Raw genomic sequence first — 22,903 nt, forward strand, 5'->3', positions numbered from 1 at the left:
AATTAAAAAATTTATAAAATTTTACCTCAAAGTGATAGAAAATAAAAAAAAAAATAAAATAATACACTTTAGCGTTCAAAGAGAAACTAAGTGATAATTCACTCTCCAATAGATTACTTCTGGTGGGTAAAATAACTAGTTTCTAAAGTACAGTACAAAATAAAAGTTTTGACTTCACCCTAGATTACTTAGAGACAATAAAGTGTCTATCTCGGCAGTAATAGACAGCTTATTATTATTATTTATTTGAGGTTTTTCGTATGAAAATTTATAAAGTGAATTCATTATTTATAGAATTTATTTCTTATTGAATCATTCTAATTTCTTTAAATTTCTTCTTCAGATCCATAACAAAATATGTAGCTGCAAAAATTTATTAAATGATTAAATTTTTCTTCAATTCAAATCTAGTACAAAAAGGCTTAAGACAATTTTTTCAATTAATTTTGTAAATGATTTGATTAAACAAAAATTTAATCATTCAAAGTTTGAATAAATTCTGTTATTAATTAACTTTAAAATTAATTGAGTTTTAAACAAAATTAAATATTAGGAATGGATTTATGGAATGAAAGGCTGACATTCTTTAATTAAGGATTAAGATTTTAGTGAATTAAGCTCAAATTTTATTAATTAATTCGAAGTTCTGATATTTAATAATTATATCACTAAGTTTTTATATGAAATTTGGCTATAATATTCCTAATTTACAGTATCATTATATATTTCGGGAATAGCCGGGTACCCGGGAATGTAGAAAAAAATTTACCGATTCCCGGGAATCAAAAAAGGTCGGGAAATTAAAAACCCTAGTCAGACATTATCATTATAAAATTGCTGTTTATAAGGGATGCATTGACTACTTGTAAAACAGTTGGGTATAAAATAACTTAACTGACATTAACATGGTATTTTATTTTCTAAAAATGTGTTTGTATTGGCCTTTAATAAAATATTAAAACAAAATCAAAGTCGTCCTTCAATTTTGTACACAGTTTTACATTAGAATGAACATTTGCATTGGCATTACAAAATACGATTTCAAATAAAATGCGGAAATGTAAAAGTACTAAAATATAAATGTCTTTAACACTTAATAAACTGATGATGATGGGCTTATTTTGGCCGGAAATACTTGGTTGATAAGAAAATATCAAATAAGCCGATTTAAAATAAAGAAAAAAATTGCAAACAAAATATTATAAACAGCAATTATTACTTTAAACCAATGATACAATAAAAAATATTTGATTAAATTGTTTTCTCTTTACACAATTAAATCATGAATATCTTCATTTTGTAGATAAATGTGATTTTTTTGTGCTTATTTTACGGCCTAAAACAAACAATTTTTTATTTTTCCACACATAATTTCATTAAAACGTGTGTGGTTACAATTACTTTTTGTTTAATAAAATTGCGTTTAATAATGAGTCTGTGGTTAGGGGAATTTTTTAACAAAATTTTTTAGAAAAGAATTTCTTTAACTAAAGAACACAAAAATGTACTTTTTATTTTTTTTGTTTTGCTAATTTTTGCACGTTATTATGGGTTTTCTTTTTCTACCGGTTTAAAATAATAGTCTTTCATTTGTCACGTTTTCACATTAATTGAAACAAATTTTCTATTGTGTGCATTTCCTTTTGGGTTTTTAATATTTAAAAAAAAAACTAAATAATTTCTCACATATTTGAATAGAAATTAGAGATAAGAAAGAATTTCTAATGTGGTTGCATGTCAAATTAGACTGAACCGGAATTGTGGGGAGTTGAGAAAAACTTTAAATTATTTATATTTAAGTCTTGACAAACGCTTAATGTAAAATTGAACGGATTCTAAAGGTAAAACAAAAACGTTCTGAATAGTAACTACGGGATCGAGCCATTCCGTAGGGAATGTGTGTCAGGGCTGATCGTCTTTACTGATAATGTTCAAGATATTTTCGTTGAAGAAAAAAAGAGCGACAAAATTCTGTTAATAAAATCGTTTGATGACAAGTAGCGACAGTCTTAAATTTTGTTCTTCCCTAAATAAGATAACAAACATAATGTCTAAAATGTTGTCTTCTATCAAACGTCAAAATCTGCGATAATTTCTGGAATATTCTGCCTATTTTTAAACCTTTTCTGGAATAATTATAAATCATAAAAGCCTTTAAAAAAAACATAAAAAAATCAAAATTTTAAAAAATATTTTATTTTACTTCCCTTAAAATTGATTTTTCCACAAAATATTGCTCACAATCCGTAAGTAGGCACCTAAAAGGCCTAGAAACCTTTTCAAACACTCATTTCATTGGTTGATCAATTATATTATTATTTACCGTTTGATAGTAAAACAACTTTGTAAGTATTTAAGAAACATATAGGGTTATACAAACGTGGAACTTTCTCGAGCATCGGTGCTTTGCCTTTTTAGAATTTTTTACTTTAACCTAAAATTTTTTTAAAAAATTGGACACGTTTGGATAGGTCTGGGGGGGTGTTATGTCCACTTAAGTTCTCTTTACGGATCATATAACAATTTTATATAGTTCCGAAGAAAATTTGTTTCCAGAAAAGAAAAAATAAATGGGCCTTTTTGGGAATAAAATTTAAAAAATACGATCCTTTTTACATATTCTTAATTTGGATCCGTGTAACTCTTTATAGGGGCGAGATAACTGCTAGCGAGCTTTTTTTATTTTATTTAGAATTTTATCGTCAATATAGCGATAAAATAAATCAATAAACCTAAATATTTCTTCAACTTACCTTTGTAGATAATCTCAAGGGCTATTTACATTTTAAATTTAAATTTTTAAAAAAAAAATTGAGATCCGAAGTGACCAATTTTGAGGGGTTACGCAACTAGCCCCCATCAGCCCGAGATACCGAATTATTTAAAAAAAAAAAAACGTTTCTAAACCACTGTGTGGTGGTCCTTATTTCAATAGCAAACATTCTAGGTGTTTTACTCGGAATGCCTAACTTATTCCCTAACTTATACTCCCTCATTCATAACTTTTTTTAAACATTAATACACAGAGATAACAGATTCGTTGGGATAACCAAATTTGTAGGAAATTCAATATATTCACAGGTTTTATCGGTTCTAGCTAAATAAATTCCCGTTAGACATATCCGAATTTTTGTCAGCCACAATAGAAAACTTCGGTCATTTAAAGTGAAAATGATTCGATTAGCGACAAATTCAGTTATCACAACCAAAACTCTTTTCTCTGTGTATGCAACTATGTATGAAATAAAAAATTATATAATTTCACATTAAAAACAGATTTTCCTGGCGGAAAATTATATACAAGTATGATAAAAAGATGTATGCAAATACAAATACACACACATGTGTATATTTTTGTATGTAAAAATACATTAAAATTACAATGAAATGCTGTATAACTTTTATTGACTCTAGACGAAAACATTAATTACAACTTTCACTTTTTTTCTCTGTTTATTTTAAGGTCTCCAAAAAGTTGCCAACTAATTTGTGGGTTTAGCAACCCCAACAGCAACCACAACATTACAAAATGCACATGTAACACCTACAACAGCAACAACATCAAAGAACGTGCAGAAATTATTAAAAATGTTGGACAATATTGTAACAGAGAATTGCATGGCTGCAATGCCAATAGAAATTTTGGCAGATGCTAAAGTCAGCAACAACCACAACAAAAAACACTGTGAAGATAAAACGCAAACAACAACAATAACAACAAATACCATTGAACAGTGTGCTACTGCTGCTGCACCTGTAATAAAGACTAATAAAACAAAAACAATTTTAAATTGGTTGAAAAATACCACCTCAAACAATTCACATTCGACATTAAATAAAAACAATAATAGCAATAATAATAACAACAACCATATTAATAGTATTAAAACAAATAGTGTAGTAAGTGATAATAACCAAACAAATGCATGCAATCATAATCGATCGAATGATAAGATAATACGACAGCAACAAACTCAAATTAGTACGGACACAAATTGTACGTGCCCAACACTAAAACAACAAAATAACACGAGTTCTCAGAAAGCAACAACAACAACACCAACAAAATCTCTGGGCCACAAAAACGACGACGATACATTACGAGAATTTCGAGGCGTACAAACATTAAAGCATTTCTGGAATAAACGTATCACTGCCAATAGGGAATCTGCCTTAAAAGCCAAAAGCTCTAAACAGCAACAATTTACCAAATCGGTGGGTTGTCTGGTGAATGCCATCAACAGCACCGGAGAACCACCACCACCAACGTCAACAACTTCATGCTCCTCGCCCCCTCCACTTAGCGAAAAAGAACTTTTGAAAGCACGCAAATTAAGAGCTTTAAGTTTGCATGACTGTTCCAGAGATTCGCCAGAATTCGATGAAATTTCTTTATCAGACATCGACATACAAAAACATTTGGAAAAAGATAACTTTTACAAATACAAAACAGCAGAGCAGGCCTCTAAATTAAGGGAACTAAGTGAGCATTCCACTCAAAAGAAGTTAAGTAATGGTATTATATTGGCCGGTGGCCAAAAACCTGAACGTTTCGATTGGTTAAAACGTCACGATAAATTCTCACGCAAAAAGTCTGTAGAACTCACTCCAGCCACAGCTTTAATTAACAATACAATTAAAAGTGATAACAGCAATCAGCTTATCGCGGACACTTCCGCTACAATTAACAACGACATCATTATTAACGAACACAAAATGCAAACACAACAGCAGCACCAACACAAACCAAAAGATAGACCTGTCTCTCTGCCAACGGCAATTGGCCAAAATATGACTGAAGTTGGCAATGCCAACCACAGCAGTGAAACGTCAACACCAACACTTACTACGGCTGCAAATTCACCACAACATGCAATCAGTCGTCGTAGAGCAACAACAAGAAAAGATTCACCAAAAACTTTAGTCAGCGCTAGTAGCATTAGTAGAGAATCTTCAACAACATCGCTTGCGGCCAGCGCTAATAGCCATAAAACAGTTGTGAAAAGAAATTCTTCCGCTCGCAAATACAGTTTCAAAACTCACACGCGTTCTTATCATGTGCCACGCAAAATGCACACCAACAGAGAAGCTGCTAGCGGTGCCACCGGCATGGCTGTTAATCCCCCCAACAGTTTGGTAGCAAAATTAACTCAACAGTTCAATGAAATTATACAAAAAGATAAGACACTGCTGGAGGAGATTAAACGTAAGAATGGAGTGCTCATGACTCACAAAGGTCATGTCTACAAAGTGGTTGACACCTGCTCTTTGAATCGCAATCAGTCTCCCACTGTTAGTCGGGCCAGTTCAAGGGCACAGGATGGAAATGGTACGCAAGCAATGCGTTCCACTGGCACATCGACAGTTCAGAAAAATATCAAGAAATTTGAAAGTGAATCGAGGGGTCTGAAGCCCAAAGTACCGCTGAAAAGTATTCAAGTGTTAAGAAAGAGCAATGAACTGGTCATAAATAAAACAATAGTTACATCACGTTTAAATTCAAATAGGCTGAACAATGAATCCGAAACTAAAACAGAAATAAAACCTCAAACATTAGCCTTACCCTCAACTTTGGAAATGGTACAGGAAGAAGCCAAAACTCCGGTGGAAAACAAGGAGTTACAAAACGAGGTTAATAATTTTAAGAATGAGAAAAATGAAACAACTAAATCCCCTAAAGAAAGCGGTGCTAACAAAGAGAATACAAATCCAACTACAGTTGCAGAAACCTCTAAGGATAATGAGTTAATAAGAAAACTCTGTTCGGAGGAACCCTCTAATCAAGATGAGTTTTTAACTCTTCGGCCTTCAAAAATAGAAAGTGTCATATATAAAAGTATCCATAAAAATAAGCAAAAGAAGAATACAGAAACACCAAAAATAAATGAAACCCCCAAAGACCTTAAAGATAACACGATACCATTAAATGAGGAAAAGTCCCCAATAAAACATCTAAGTGAGGAAAATTTCACAAAGGCAAATGATGATAAGGAAACAAAGATAAGCTGCTACTCTGCAGAACAAGAAACCAAAACCTCAGTTATTGAAAACACTGCAAATATTCAAAAGGAGAGTGATGAAACTATTCCCAACAATGGAACAGATAAACCAACCAAATCGTCATTAAATGAGTCAGCTACTTCATCAAATGAGGAAACTCAGATCACAGAAAATGATACCAAAATATTGGAAACAGCTAGCGAAGTACCCACTTTCCCAGAACCTCTAGAGGATGAGGATAAGGGGAAACGTAAACATAAATATGCCAAAATCTATGAAAAATTAAGATTCTTAACACCTTTCTCGCATAGCAATAAAAAACAAAAAACAAGCGCATCTAGTCTAAGCACCACAGACGTGTCCAAAATAGAGGACACACCAGCTCTAACCATTAACACCGAGTTAGCAAAAGACTATTATACCAATTCTGTTATATGTTCAAACCCCAAGCGTTTGAACAGTGGAGAATATACTCCCATGAGTTCTTCCACACCCAAACCAGATTTTGAACCTTCCGATGATGTGTATTCTATAATGTTCAATCCCGAAGCCAAACTATTGGATGCCTTAGAACAAGTAGATAAAAGGCTACAAAATTTGTGCCAGGACAATGAAACGTTATTGGAATCGGATGAATATGGACAACCTTTGCAACCCAACTCATCATTTCTACATCAAACCTATGCCAAAGAGATTGCAACGAAACCATCCACAGTAATACAGGCGGTTAATGTGACCCTAGTCAATGCCATAGAGGGAGAGCAAATGATAATGGAACAGAAAGAAATACAACAGCAACAACAACAACAACACGAAAAGGAATTGCAGCAATATGAAAATAATAAAACAAATAGCAAACCTCTGCCACCCTTACCACCTCCCAAGAAAACCGAAGAGGAACCCTTGTATGAACCGATATGTGTGGACAAAACAATTGAGCTTAAGACTGAACAATCATACAAAAACTGTGAACTCAACACATCTCAACAAGAAACTATTACTTCCAACAACTCACCACCACCACCAGTCATAGAAGAGGATATTTATCAAACTGTAGAAGAAGCTAAAAACGATTACGATCAATTTGACTCCATTCAAACGACAGAAATTGTAATAAATTCCATACCAGAATTAGATGGTTATGAACCCATTGAAAATCCTGAAAATTTAACACTAACTCCCAAAAGCGTTACAGCTAATTCGCCTAAGCCAACAAATTTCGATGGTTATGAGGAATATACTCCACAAGTGACGATGACAACAACAACAGCAAACACTACAGGTGCACGTAAAGTTACAGATGAACTACCAGATTTACCAAAACCCAAAAGAATTCTACCAAAATCACCCATACCCAATAGATCAGCACCTAAACCTCCATTACCCAGACTGCAAAATACCGAAGAAGAAGAATCTCTTACATCCACCTGTCATGAATCCCATTATTACGGAGGCGAGGAAAATATTTACGACACAATTAAAGGCAACCACTGCTACGAGTCGTTGCAATGTGTGGGCAATAAATTACATAACTCTCCTTCATCATTAAGAACTATACATTCCGATAGTCTGTCATTATCATCGAATTGCTACGAAAGTATTTCACATTTTAAACGTGTCAACACTATCGGCCATCATAGTGGTGGCAGCAGTAGTGGTTCCACACTGACCATTTCATCGGAGAATAAAACAAATAGTCTCTACGAGGACTCATTAGCTTCTAGTCTGCACTATGCAAGTAAACGTATCTATCACATGAATGCCCATATTGAAATAAACAAATCGGCGTCAGATGTGAATAGTGTAAATGGCTATGGCGGTTCAATAGGTCGCGCAACAGATACAAGTGACGAGTGGACCGATGTTACAGACAATGAGAATGCTGATGCAGAGAGTAAACCGCAATTTATCATGTAAGTATGAGGGGTAAACATTTTATTTATTTTTGGTATTTATCTTTGGTGTTTTGTATTGTATCTTATCAGTTGTTTTGTTTTTGTATTTTATGTGAAAGTATAATATTGATTTTGTAATTTTGATAAGGCTTTCGAGATAGAGACGCTATTGAAATAGAAACAAAGGAAATACGCGTACATACTTGCAGTATTTTATTTTTTAGTTTTGTAAGCTCACTACTAAGAGTTGTAAGGGGGTCAAAACAGGGGCCAAGGTTCTCAAAATTGTTTATTAAGAATGAATCACAATACCAGTGTATTTTTGAATATGAAGCAAAATTAACTAATGTGCACTCAAAGCGAACGAGTGCTTTGAGTGGACGTTTTACATGTATTTTGTTTTTGTTACAATAACAAAATACGTGTTAAATTTCCACTCAAAGTACTCGTCCGCTATAGAAAAACAGCACATAAATTCAAATTCTTTTGACAACATTTGTATTATTTAAATTTCATTCATATAGTTGCCTTGAATGTATTTGCAGTAGCCCATTCTGTTAACCCATATCTTCCAGATTTTGTTAATGGTTTCTGAATCAACTGGATATCATAATTTTTTAAAGGCCTGCCACAAAGAAAAGTTCAATGACAATAAATCGCAGCTCTATTAAAATCGACTAGACGGCTAATAACCGAACATAGTGATCGAAATATATCATATTTGACGGGCTGATTGATATACCAAAATGGCAACCGCGGAATTATGGGGGTGAAAAATGGAAATTTGTCCCCAAACCCGAAAAGTGGATCCAAGGGACCCTGAACAAATCGTCCATTAATTGTTTAATTACTAAAACAATTTCCTTTACTTTTATATTGGGTATATGACTTAAAAATTCGGGATATTTTAAAATTATTAGTTTTTATTTTGAACACTTATACAATATAAATTTATTCAAAATATTGGCATTGACGTTTTGCCATCTTTCTGGCAACATGTGGATTCCGAGCCAAAAGAGCGGCTCATCTTTTGATTCCTAGAACAAATCAAGCCAATATCGGATACACTGTTCCAAAGTGAAGCGTATCCAATAGAAAGCGTTTTGCAAGGTCTGCTCTAGAAAGCGGCAGATGCAAAATTTCCCAACCACTTCATTCTAAATACTTTTTAACAGGGGTTGTAACATTTTTCCGAGTGCTGTCATGATGGAATATTACAGTTTCCTCTCTGGCCGCATATTCTGGTAATTTTTCGGCCAATTCTCGCTTGAAATAAATCAAGATTTCAGCAGCTCATAATAGATAGGACCTTTTTGCTCCTACCAAATGCAAAGAATTACCTTAGCGCCATGGATATTTGGCTCTGGTAGAGATTCGGCTGGTTGGCCCAGCTTCACATTTGATCTTTTAGGCTTCGCGTTATCGTAATTTTTCATTCGCAAGTAATGAATCGGTGCAAAAAATATTTTCTTTTATAGCGTTCAAGCATCACTTCGGACATGCAAAATCGTCTTTCGGCTTCAATTCGTATGGTACCCAATTTCATTGCTTTTGGATTCTGCTGCTCGCAAACGTTTTGAAATTGCTGCTTGAGTAGCTCCCAATGATTTTGCAAGGTCTTGTTGAGTTTTACAACAAACTTCATGGATTAATGCTTCCAATTCTCTGTCTTTAAACTTGTTTGGCTGACCTGGTCGATCTTTGTCTTCCGTGTCAAAATCATCACTTCTAAACCGCACAAATCATCTCTCGCTTCAGCGACACTTTTTTTAAATTAAAGAAGTAAAGCAAAACTTCCCTCATGTGACGATACGTTGGTCCAAAATTCGTAATTTTCGATGAAAAAAAAACTTTGTTGTTTACACTATAATCTTCAATAACTAAGTGCGAATAAATGACAGATATGTACCCTTCAAAGTTATTAAAAACAAAAACAGCTTTCTAAAGATACGTCATCTATTGTAAATCCTGTATTTTTAAGTCATAAACCGAATATATAATATGAACTTATATCTTATAGATAAAAATTTGGATCTCGTAAACTATAACAGATAATAACGAATTAAAGTCTTTCAAATCGGATCGATAACACAAATTTGACTTCATTTCTAATGTTTCATATACCCGAGGTTCCCCTTGGTTTTCAAAGTCCCAATTCAAAACATAAACTCAACTACACATCTTCTAAACCCTGTGGTGATTTCATTAATATTGGACTATCTCTTTAGAAATTACTTTCCTCTAACAAAAAACCACCAAAATTTATGTCTTCAATTTCATTCCACAAAAAGTCGGTTGACCGAAATATTATTTTGATATTCCAGGATAGAGACGCACATTCGCGTTTGCAGTAGTCAGATGCTCGTCGGTGCAGACCGTACGATGACAAGGATCGAGGGCGTTATCCACTAGCTAGGCAGTCTCAAAAACTTTTTGTACAAACAGCATGCACGATGTATATTTCATTTCGGTCGAAACTTAATTTCAATTTCTAAATCTGATTGAAACTTTAACTTCAAACCCCTCAAACGAAATACATAGTACATAAATATCAAAATTTGTTAAAAAAAATTGCAATAAATTTTTGATAAAACCTTAAAATGTACCCCTTTGTATTCCAGCTAAATACAACTGATTATAATTTTACTCCTTGGCATTTTCATTCATGCATTTGAAAAATATTTTTTGTTGGTTATCGGTTACTTAGATAACTAAATGTTTATCTGTCTTTTACCGCTATTGTAGTTTTTGTTTACATTTATAGAGCAACCGTACCCCACTAACCTAGAAAATTGTTTATTATTTATTTGAACTGATAACAATTGTTATTTTTTGTATTGTACACAAAATTCATACCTTTTACAAAACTTCAGACGAAATTAAATCAATAGTTACATTTGAGATTTTGTTAAGTAACGTGGAAAAATATAATTTTTTAATTCCTTACAAAATGACTACTTTTTATTTAGAGACACATTTTGAATATATGTAAGACTTAGTTTTATTAATAAAAATATTTAATTTATTTAATTAATTGCTATGTTTTGTTGTTATAGTGTGCGTGAACGTTCAAAGGCCCATAAAAGTCCGGATTGGTCCAGAAGAGTTCGAGATAAACGTCAAAGAAAATCAAAAAGTTGCATAGAAGATGGTGAGTACTTGTATTTGTTTAAATATTTAATATAATAATAGTGTTAAAGTCTTTACAAAATTGTGTAAAAAACCTTCATCTGTTAATTCATTGGAAAAATGTGTTGTAATGTCAGTGAAAAAGAAGATTTTCCTTTACAATGCTGGCAAATTCGACTATTCTTGATTAATCGATATTACTTATATTATACTTTTACCGGAATTATTTAAATTTATTTTATTTATTCTTTTTTTCTGTATAAAAGAAAATTTTTTCTCTTTATTTCAAAATGAGTTTTTCCTAAAAGATGGATTCATTAGATAGTGCTGTATTTTTATTAGGATTTTACTAATAATTGTTGCTAAAAATAAAAGTCTAGGGGTTATTTTGTGCTATATATAAATACTCTATACAATGACAGCTCAATTTCTTGGATTGAAAAAAAAAATATAACAAATATTTGCCTAATATGTCAGTTATTTACATATTTAATGAAATTTCATTATTAATGAAATAAATACTCGTATTTAAAACATGGGGTGTGTTGTTTAAAAAAGGGCACGTTCCAATGACAAAGCAGTGCTAAAATATTTGAACCGGTTTCCAGGTTTAGAGCAAAAAAAACTTACATTAAAAAAAAATAACTAAATTATTAACTTACGTTCACATTGTTGAAACATTTGACGAAAAAAGCTTAAAATCGATATTTCTCTTTCCATTGAACCAACATTTATTTCAATAAACAAACTTCAGTTTAGAATATATCACAATATTAATTAGATCATTATTTTTTTTTATGTGTGTGAACATGTGTTGAATATACTGTTTAAGTTTTTTCGTCAAATATTTGATCAATGTGAACGTACCTTTAGTCCAAAAATATAACAGCAATGTAAAATAAGCTTTTGCTGTAAAATCGTAAACAGCCAAGACACACACTTTTTTCGAATTTATTTAAATTCTCTTAAAAAAGTAACGCTTTGTATTAACAGCTTTAAGAAAAGCTTTACTTAGCTTACATATAACATTGTCATACTTAAAGCCAAGCTTTACTTAAAAGCTTCTGTTAAGTTATGGTTATTAACAGTCATATTATTTATACTCTGCCTTATAAGAGCACATCTCATTTCGTGGGGCCTCACAAAGGGAGTCTGTCTCCAATAAGTTTCACTAAAGAGAAATAAACTCAAATGTGACGTAAATCATGAATGTACTAATAAAGAGCTTGTTTATTTATACTCCCCAAAAGTAAAAAGATTATTTCTTGTTATTTTAACAAAGCAAATTTTATTCTGTTGAAAACAGTAGCCAGACTTAAAGATAAATCACATAATACATAATACATAATGCAGTGGTGGGAATTTTATAAAAAATTGTGTCAAAAACGTGGCAATATGCGATCAATAGTGCCAAAACTATTTTGAATCAAATTTGGTCTGCATTTATTATTTTTAATGGTGACCCATACATTTTAATCTTAATAATATAGACCTCCAAATTTTGGGTATATATTCTAATATTTTATTATTTAAATTACTATCCTTTGTTTTGAAATCATTGGTTATAAAAACAATGTTTCAGGGTATGTCTGATCGGTGTTAGCTTACTCCCTCCAATGATAATGTCATGTTAAAGTCTCAGGACATTTTCATGTAGTGTTAGAATTATAATATTTGATTACTCCTTAATAACCAGTGATACTTTGCTAGCTTTTTGTCAGTTTCCTTCCCTTTAGGAATATTATTGTGTATAAAAAGTCACAGAGTGTCTTAAAAGTGCCAATTCACTTTTCTAGGGATATTAAATAATAAACAAAAAAAGTTCCGAAGTTCAAGTGTTGCATTTTCAAAACCATAGTGCCAAAAATGATCAAATTCTTGACTCTCAGCCAGTATCATTTCTCCACGGATTGAAAAGTTTAATTTTACTCTTATAAAACTTGTTGTGTCTCCCAAGCTATGAAACGCCATTTCGATCTATCGTGAGCGTTACAGAGCCATGATTACCGCCTTTTATGGGAAGAAGACATGATCTTGCATGATCTTTGGTTTCAACAGGATGGTGCATCTTGTTACAGAGTCATGAAACAATCGATATTTTGTGGTCGGATAATCCAGGAACTATCAAGACTCTTGAGAGGAATATTGTCCAATCCATTTGTGAAATAGATCTAGAAACCGTTTACAAGATTTTGGACAATTCGGTTGGGATGATGCGCTGCTGCAAAGCCAGCCATGTAAATAAAAGAAAGTTCGTATTGGACCTCAATTTATTTTACTTGATAATCCTATAATTTAAAAATAGTTCCAGTTATAAATTACACAACTACCTGACTTTCACATACAATTAGTCAATGCACCAAAAGCAACCTTTTTACAGCTCAACCGAGATCGGTTTTTTCATGCTGAAACCGAACCTAACATTCGGCATAAAAATCATTATTCGGCCTAATTCGAAACAAACCGAAACAAATCTATAAACTGGCAAATTTTATCAAGCTATATTGGTTACACGCAGTCTGCATTACTTAAAAGTAGTTATACATATAATGACTTACTTAATATCCGATATATAAAGTTCAAAGGAAAACCTGTATTAGTTCCACAGCTATTTTGTTTGGTTGGACCAGTTCTCAGGGGATGACCCCTACTCATGCAATGCATTTTGTGGAACTTAGAAAATATGTTATTGAAGGAGGATAGAGGGAGTAGTGTTTGTGGACATTTAATTTTAATTTTCCTTCATTGAAAGGGACAGGAAATATTTTGACAGGTAGCTTATTCCACAAAATATACTTCGAAGCACCGGTCCATACATGAGAGTTGTATTCCATTTTGTATCGGGTACAAGTGGTTTGAATAATAAGGAGATCAATGGTTTTTGAGATATACATATGACCATATAAAGTTCAAAGTCACATATCTCAAAAACTGTTCTTCAAAAAATTTCATTAAAAAATTCATATTCAAAATGTAAAATTCATATTCAAACAACTAAAAGAGTGTCCAATTTAAAAATCTGTAATATACAGATGGTTTGAGATATAGGCTTTTGAATTTTATATCTCAAGAATTGACCTTTGAACTTTTGAAAGGAACGTGATTTATTCAAAAATTTTATTATGAATTTCAAATGATAAAAAAAGTTTTGAAATTTATACCGATTATTACATACGGTATATTCAAAAAAGTAGTATCTGGCAAGTCTGGCCATATCAACAGCTTTAATAGAGAATAATGTTTAGCGATTTCTATAATGAAAAATAATAATAAAACTACAAAAACAAAAATGTTTAAAAAAAAAACTTGTAGAACAACTAGTATGATGATGTTTTTTTATTATTATTTTTTCATTGTATATGGGGGATCATTTTGTATAACAAAAAAAAAAACTGCAATTACGAGTGAAAAAACCAACAATAACTACAAAAATTATACAAACGAAAATCATACAGAGATATGTATTTTGAGTAAAATATTCAGTTGTGAGTAAAGTATTTCAATGAACGGACGTGTATGAATTACGGATTGTTGTAGACGTTGTTAATAATTGAAATAAAGAGTGCAGTTATTTGTTTTGAAATAAATTTTTGAATATTTTACATAAAGTATTTTGTATGCAAAACACAAAGAGAAATTGTATTAAAAATTTTGAAAAATTATTTTGAATATATGCCAAATAACGATATAGTGAAACCGAAATAAATAAAGTAAATTAGAAAATGAAATGAAATGTTTTATTAAAAAAAAATATGGAAATATGCAAAAAAAAAAGTAAATGTTATAGTTTAACAAAACAAAAGTTAAAACAAATGACAATGAACGTTTTTGTAATTGTTTTGGATGTTGTTAATTATAAAACAAATAGTAAATGATCATAGAAATAAAATGTAACTCGATCGTCTGCAAATTATAGAGGAGTCGTCCGTCATTTAAACAAAAGTTGTTGCCATAGTTACTCGAAAAAGTTGTTGCTGCTGCTGTTGTTATTGTTATTGTTTGTTGATCACCAGCGTGAACCACTGAACACGATGACGAAATTCATTGTTTAGCGCAAATTTGAAAATAAAAATAAAAAAAATGATACATAAAACACAAGCTTAAAACCAAATGAAACCTGTACATATCCACTCGTACACTGTAAAACTAGTAAAATTTTGTTTAAACCTTGAAAACTTTATAATATGTACCTATCTAACTTTTTTTTCGTTTAAACCAACCAAACAGCCACTAAATGAAATAAAAAAAAAAAATAATAATACAAAAAGAAGCTCCAAAAAATAACAATAAATTACCTATAAAAAAATCGTTTAAAATAAAACTAATGAATGAGGCAGATAGATGATTTTGGTTTCTTTAAAGGCACTGAAAAAAATGAAATAACAAAAATTTAAGCGCTGTTAAAGGTTGTTTGAATAAAAAATAAAATACAAGACGAAAACACATAGACAAAAATGTAAAAAAACTGAAAAAAAAATTGCAAATTTTAATTTTAGGTTGAAATTTATGCAATTGAAAAATTGCATTATTATGTCTGTTGTTTATGGAAAAAGCAACAACAGCATTTCCAAAATCAACAATAGCTAAATCGCACAACAAAAATAGAAGAAAAGACAACGAAACTAACTAAACTAACTAATGAACAACACGTAAAAATTTCCCCATTGACTGTGATGGCAAAAGCTTAAACACAAAAAGAGGCACAAACATACAATACATATGTGTCTGATCAGTGATCACATAGCGTTAATGGGCTTCCGCATAAATAGTTTGGAAAATACAAAAAAAAAAAAAAAAAAACTCAAATACCATCTATACGCTACAATTTACACAATAAAAACATTTCTACTACACACACTTTATAGACTTTTTGTTCATAGAGTTCATTGTACATATTCATTAAAACACCTACTTAAATCAAAGATACAAGTTTTCGTATTTTCAATATTAAATATTAAATGAATTGCTCAAAAATATTTGAAATATTTGTAGAAGAAAAAAAACACAACTATGGAAATTATTCATATACGAGTACTTTTAGCAATTAATCTTAAAAGAGGCAGAAACTATAAAAATATTCATCAATTACTTTTATAATTGCACAGTATGAATTCAACTTCAATTCGCATTTTATGCACTTGAAGAAATTTCGAATTATTTATTTAGTTTTAACCGTACAGTGACCCATCTTCCTACTGACACAGAACTAGTCAGGTCATTAGCTTGATTTTTGCTCATTTTAGAAACTAATCCAGCCTAAACGTTTAAGTTATTTATTTGATTAATTTATAAATTGTCCACTAGATGTGAAAGTCATGGATGAATGTATTTTTTTCTAACTCTTTTAAACCATTTAAGTGATGAGTACGTTCCCAAATTTCACTTTCATAGATTGTGTCTAGGGTTTTTATCCCGGGAATTCCCGGCACAAATATCCCGGGAATTTTGCCAATTTTTCACTACCCGATTCCCGGGATTTTTAGTCGGGAATCCTGGAAATTATAAACTGACGAAACAAGTTAGAACTCTATTTTTTTCATCAAAAAACAGTAAAAAGTTTTTTGCTTATATCTCGGCAATAATAGACCGCTTATTATTTATTTGGGGTTTTTCGTATAAAAATTTAAAAAGTGAATTCATTATTTATAGATTTTATTTCCTAATTGAATAATTCTAATTTCTTTAAATTTCTTCTTCAAATCCATAAATAGCTTCAAAAATTTATTAAATCATTAAATTTTTCTTCAATTCAAATCTAGTACAAAAAGGCTTAGGACAATTTTTTCAATTAATTTTGTTAATGATTTGATTAAACAAAAATTTAATCATTCAAAGTTTGAATAAATTCTATTATTAACTTTAAAATTAACTCAGTTTAAAAAAGGCTTTGAAATGAATCTAAAAAATTCAATATTATGAATGGATTTATGGAATGAAAGGCTGACATTCTTTAATTACGGATAAAGATTTTAGTGAATTAAGCTAAAATTTTATTAATTACTTCGAAGCTCTGATTTTTAATAATTATATCACTAAGTTTTTATATGAAATTTGGATATAATATTCCTAATATACAGTATCATTATATATTTCGGGAATAGCCGGGTACCCGGGAATGTAGAAAAAAATTTCCCGATTCCTGGGAATAAAAAAGGTCGGGAAATTAAAAACCCTAATTGTGTCACAAATAGAGCTTTGTTACTCTCATATTTCAAGCCGCGTTAGGAAAATCTACCCCTGAGATGAGAACTAAGTTCTTATCTATTATGTTCACAAATCTAAGAGAAGTCATCATAATTTTTCTGATTTGCCTTTCTCTACTGCTGAGAAGCTTCATAAACGCGTCTCAGTTGTTCAAGACAGAATGGACCTCTTCAAGGTGTTAACGCCTTACTATAGTATTCAAAACTCCGACTTTGTTTAGAAAATTGTTATTCGAAAAATTTAATTTCCCAAAAAGCCGGTTTTTATTATCGTTTTTCGGGATCTAGTTTTTCAAATTTTTTTAGTAGAAATAATAATCAAAACTATTTTTTAATTAACCATTAAACTCTTAGTTAATATACTCCAGAATTTTAGAATGTGTCAAAAGTATTTCCAAATAAAAAATATTATTAAAATGCTGATTATTTTGGACATCATGAAGATTATCTATAATATTCTTAATTAAATTGTTCGATAAAAGAAAATACTTTATGCCGTAAGCAGTTGAAATTGGTCTTGGATCAGACAATTTATTTTACAACAAATTTTAATCAGAGTGAAAGATTTAAGAATAAATTTTAAGTATATAAACCAGACAAAGCTAATAAAAAAAAGTTAAAAAAAATATTCGGAACCGGTTGGTTTTTCAAACAGAGATTTAGTAGCACTATTTTCCCAGTCAATAAAAAATATTTTAGTACATAATATAATATTAACCTAAAACAGATTCAAAATTTTACTTTTTTTAACAACTTTTTCACTTCTTATTAAATAGTAAGACGCTTGACTTTTATCAAATCCATATTTTTAAATTTATTTCTCATTGCTTTTGCATTTATCTACAGGATTCTCTTAAAACACTGGGCATTATTTTAATTAAAATTAGGTCTTTATTCGGGTTTCGTTAGATTTTCTTGTTACAAATCCGGTTATTAGTCAATAGGTAAACACGCGACAGAAAGCAATATCATCATGCGATCATCAAATAAAAATAAAAACATTCTAGAATTAGCTCTCCCTTTATCTTTTTAATAAGCAGAACTTCCGCTTCAATATTTTATATTTTCTTAAATAACTTCAGCGACATTTAAAAAATAGAAATATATTTTCTGTTTTAAATTCAGATCACTGTTTTAAGTGTTAAATATTAAAAAATTAAGGTGAAGATTCAATATATCATTTTCCAATCCATTCATTACCTTCAAATCATTCGAAACCAATTTTTATACCCTTCACCACCATAGTGAGGAGGGTATTATGCGTTTGTGCAGATGTTTGTAACGCCCAAAAATATTAGTCTAACACCCACCTTAAAGTATACCGATCGACTTAGAATCACTTTCTGAGTCGATTAAACGATGTCCGTCCGTCCGTCTGGTCGGCTGGCTGGCTGTCCATGTAAACCTTGTGCGCAGAGTACAGGTCGCAATTTTGAAGATATTTCGATGAAACTTGGTACATATTATTTTTTAAATTTTTCAAGGACCAAGCCTATTGAAACTGGGTGAAATCGGTCCATTATTTCACCTAGCCCCCATACAAATGTCCTTCCGAAATTGGACTTTATCGGTCATAAATGTTTAATTTATAAATGTATCTCCACAAATTCCGCTCCAAATAAGTTTTATATACACAAAATTCATGTCACCAAATTTTGTTACGATCGGTCCATAATTAGTCATAGCTCCCATATAGACCCGCTTCCGAAAATCACTTTAACGTTCATAAATCGCTTAAAAATGTTGGTATACACACAAAATTCAACATAGTTAACTTTAATTTAGTCATAAATCACACGACCTAATTTCATGGTGATCGGTCCATAATTGGTCATAGCTCCCATATAAGGCCCACTTCCGAAAATCACTCAAAAATATAAATTATTGAAATTTTAAAAGAAAAATGTTTTTGCTCTTTTACATAGTGTAGGGTATTATATGATCGGGCTTGGCCGATCATACTTTCTTACTTGTTTTAATACAAATTTGTGTTAAAGGTTAAATAAACAAATATAATAAAATAAAACCGGGTTTTTCACTCTATTTCTTACGAATAATTATTCGAAGAATTTAAAAATCACTATTTTTGAATAACGAATAATTCGTACAATTTTATGAAGAATAATCGATTCAAACGAATAAAAATATTTCTTCTAATTTTTCATATTTTTTTTTTAAATTTTTCATAATTCTGAAACGAATGAATTTATTATGTTTTCCCATACAATTTGCAGTAAATACTGATAGAAATGTTAACTCAGAAGAAAGTAATATCGAAAGTGATGGTGAATGTGATATGATCTTAAAATGTATATAAGTGATGTTATTAATATTGATTTTAGACGATACAACTTTACATAGGACTTGACAAAGAAAAAACTTCTTATAATTTAAAAAATTTTAATTATTCCAATTTAAAAAAATTTCTAATTTTAAACATATAATCGAATTATTCAACCAAGTTGAAATCTCTTGTTGGAATTCACCTTATAGTGAATTCGTTTTGATGGGTACGTTTGACTTGGATACTTTTTCAAAAGTGTGCCGTAAAATGTGATCGTGTAAAGGTAGCTTTATTGATATCGTTCTCGAATCGTTTACCATAGTCGTTTTCGAATGTTTGTAAGAATAAGCAATTGCAATTTTCAGATTCACTTTTGAAAATGATCTCCGCCCTAAATTGTTAATATTGTTATATAATCTTAAAAAGGTGTTAAATTTACCAAACATCATATTAAAATATTTTTGTGACGATAAATCCTACTGTAGTAGGGTATGTGTTCAAAATCGGCAGATCCAAGGTTAAAAACTTTTGTTTTTGTATGTATGTACGTGATTTAAAACTGCATTTAATAAAATTAGCAAATTAATTATTATTTTATCTAGCAGTTGACTCTCTCTGAATCATTTGAACTTTATTTAATCATCATAATAATATATTCTAAGAGAATAACTCAAGTTTTTTAATTAGATTTAAAAAACAAAGGTAGTCTCAGAATTTTTATTATAATTTCTAAATGAATATAAACAATAAGAAAGATTACCAACCAACAATGTCAACACCACTTCCAATGTATTTCAGAAATTTGTAATTATATTTCAGAAACTTCCATTTGTATATCAGAATTTTCCAATTGTATTTAAGAATTTTCCAAACGTATTTCAAAATTTTTAATTTAGAGTAACTTCGGGTAATGTGGACTACCGTTTTGTTTCTTCTAAATTTTGGCCACAATATATATGGATATTAAAAAAGTTGTGAAGCAATATATTAGCTAATATATTCCCTAATTGTTTTTGCAGTTGAAAATTTTTTCCGTCAAAGGATAAAAAAATTATGTGAAAATATTGTAAGGAACCCAAAAACCAGCATTAAAAAAATTGGAGGGTAATATGGACCACTATATGAGGGTAATGTGGACTAGTATTTAATACATAAAATTCATGAACCAGCTAATCATGAATGATTAAAAAATTTAATTTCAATATATTTGTATTAATACAAACTAAAAAGTCGCGTTCTTGGCTTAGATAGATTGCTTACAAAGTACATAGTTTTTGTCGGGTAATATGGACCAGTAGTACATAATCAAGAAATTTAAGTGGTCCACATTACACGAACTTGGGTTACAGTGGTAAAAAAATATTTTTACCTAATAATCTAAATGTGCTTAAATTCTTACCAAATATATGCAAAACTACGTGTCCACTTTAACTATATAAAACAACCAAACATTAAATTCTACAAAGTAACTGTACCAAATTTTGTTTCTTACTTGAGCCGAAAAAAATGTTGAGCACGCGCATTAATTTCAATACAAGAATAAATAGCCAACATATCAATTACTCATGAAAGCAAATGTGCAATTGTCGTTTCAAACAAATTGTAAAATGTACGACAAATCAGTTTTATCATACCTTCAATAGTTTCTGAAAAAAGACACTGGTCCACATTAGACGCATAGTCCACAATACCCGAAGTTACTCTATACCATGACACAACAATATAAGGTAGAATCATAAGCAAATACGTTCTCAATTATAGAATTCCTGTAAATTCAAAAAAAAAAAATCAAAATGAAATGTCGAAGAAGAAAAATTATTTATTTCAAGTTTTATTGAAAAAAATTATTTTTAAATATTTCTTTTTGGAAATTGATGAAGAAAAACTTTATTTTTTTAAATATATTTGAGTTCATTTCTTAATAAAAGTGTAAAATACATTTAATATCTCAACAACAACAAAAAAGTAAAGAATTATATTCATAGTTTGACGTTGTCTACTAGAGTATCCAAAACCTAAACCGAAACCCGGTCAACCGGTTTTTTTCATCTTTGTAAACTCCACCGATTTCGGTTTTTTTAACTTTTCGGTTTTTTATCAAACCGGTTTTTGTAAGACGGGTTAACCGGTTTTAATGAAATATATTTTCTAAAGCTCTTTCAAACATATATATGAAAAACTTTGATACCATTTTTAAAAATATTGATTTATGTTATAGAAAATTATAGCATTGCATAAAAATAGAGCCGTAAGAATTCAAAAATTCAAAATTTCCGAAGATTTAGTACACAATTCTTAACACATTTCCTATTTGAGTCCAAAAATAAAAATAAATTTAATGAGACCTTTTTCATATTAAATAAAAATTGTGTATAAACCGGTTAACCGGTTTTTTGAAGACAAAAACCGAAACCGTTTAATCATTTTTTTTAAAAGACACTAATCAAAACCGGAATTTTCAAAAACACACTTTTTCGGTTAAACCGGAAACCGGTTTTTCAAATTTGCCGGTTTTTTGGACACTCTAGTTTCTACCTTGTAATGATTGTATCATGATTTATACTTAAAAAATTTCTATATGTATTTCAGAAGTTTCCATTTGTATTTCAGGAAGTTCTAATAACAATACCAATGGAAATTTCTGAAAAACAATTGGAAAATTCTGAAATACAATTAGAAACTTTTTAAGTATAAATTAAAAATTCTGAAATACAAATGGAAACTTTTGAAATGCAATTAGAAATTTCTGGAATACAAATGGAAAATTCTGAAATTCAATTGGAAATTTCTGAAATACAATTAGAAACTTCTGAAATACAATTGGAAATGGTGTAGTCTCTAAATGACTAATATTTATTTAAAAAAAAAACAATAATTTCAAGATTAGTAACCATTTTATCTAAATTGTAGGAAAAAAGATGGCAAAAATAAACCAACAAATACAAATAAACTTGATTTGTCTTTTTTTAAATTTAAATAATATTGAAATTATAAATAAATTCACTTCTTTTACAATAACAATATTTCATTTGAGGGCATTCTTCATGGTTTAAATTTATTTCTACCAAAAAGGTACTATTTATTTGTTTGTTTAGCGAATATATAAAGATTATAATGTTGATTTTAAAATGCATATACTACATTTGTACATATAGATTGTTGTAGACCCAAAGTTCATGATCTTATTTATTTAACCTTGTTTTTTAAATTATTGACTCGTATTGTAGACATTTATAGCAATACAAGACAAGTTTATAAAAATGTTTTTTTTTTATTTATTTCTTTTTTTATATGAATAAAAAAAAATCACCATATAATAGAGTAAAATGGATGAAGTGAATAGATACTGTGCTTTACTTAAATGCAATAATTGTGTTGGTCAAGACAAAAGA

General features: G+C 30.1%; 1 protein-coding gene across 2 annotated transcripts in view; it reads left to right on the forward strand.

The window, feature by feature from the left end:
- The first annotated feature begins 3,463 nt into the window (after positions 1-3,463).
- Exn (Ephexin) overlaps positions 3,464-22,903 on the forward strand; it is a 29,302-nt gene continuing 9,862 nt past the window's right edge. The window contains exons 1-2 of one of the 2 annotated variants that reach the window (XM_065504800.1): positions 3,464-7,913; positions 10,952-11,046. In XM_065504800.1, coding sequence (XP_065360872.1) covers positions 3,589-7,913; positions 10,952-11,046 — 4,420 coding nt within the window. In that variant the 5' untranslated portion in view covers positions 3,464-3,588. Of the gene's footprint in view, positions 7,914-10,830; positions 10,884-10,951; positions 11,047-22,903 lie in introns of those variants that run through there. The other variant, XM_065504803.1, reaches the window with a different exon arrangement.

This window comes from Calliphora vicina, chromosome 3 (genome assembly GCF_958450345.1).
Source record: "Calliphora vicina chromosome 3, idCalVici1.1, whole genome shotgun sequence".
NCBI lineage: Eukaryota > Metazoa > Arthropoda > Insecta > Diptera > Calliphoridae > Calliphora > Calliphora vicina.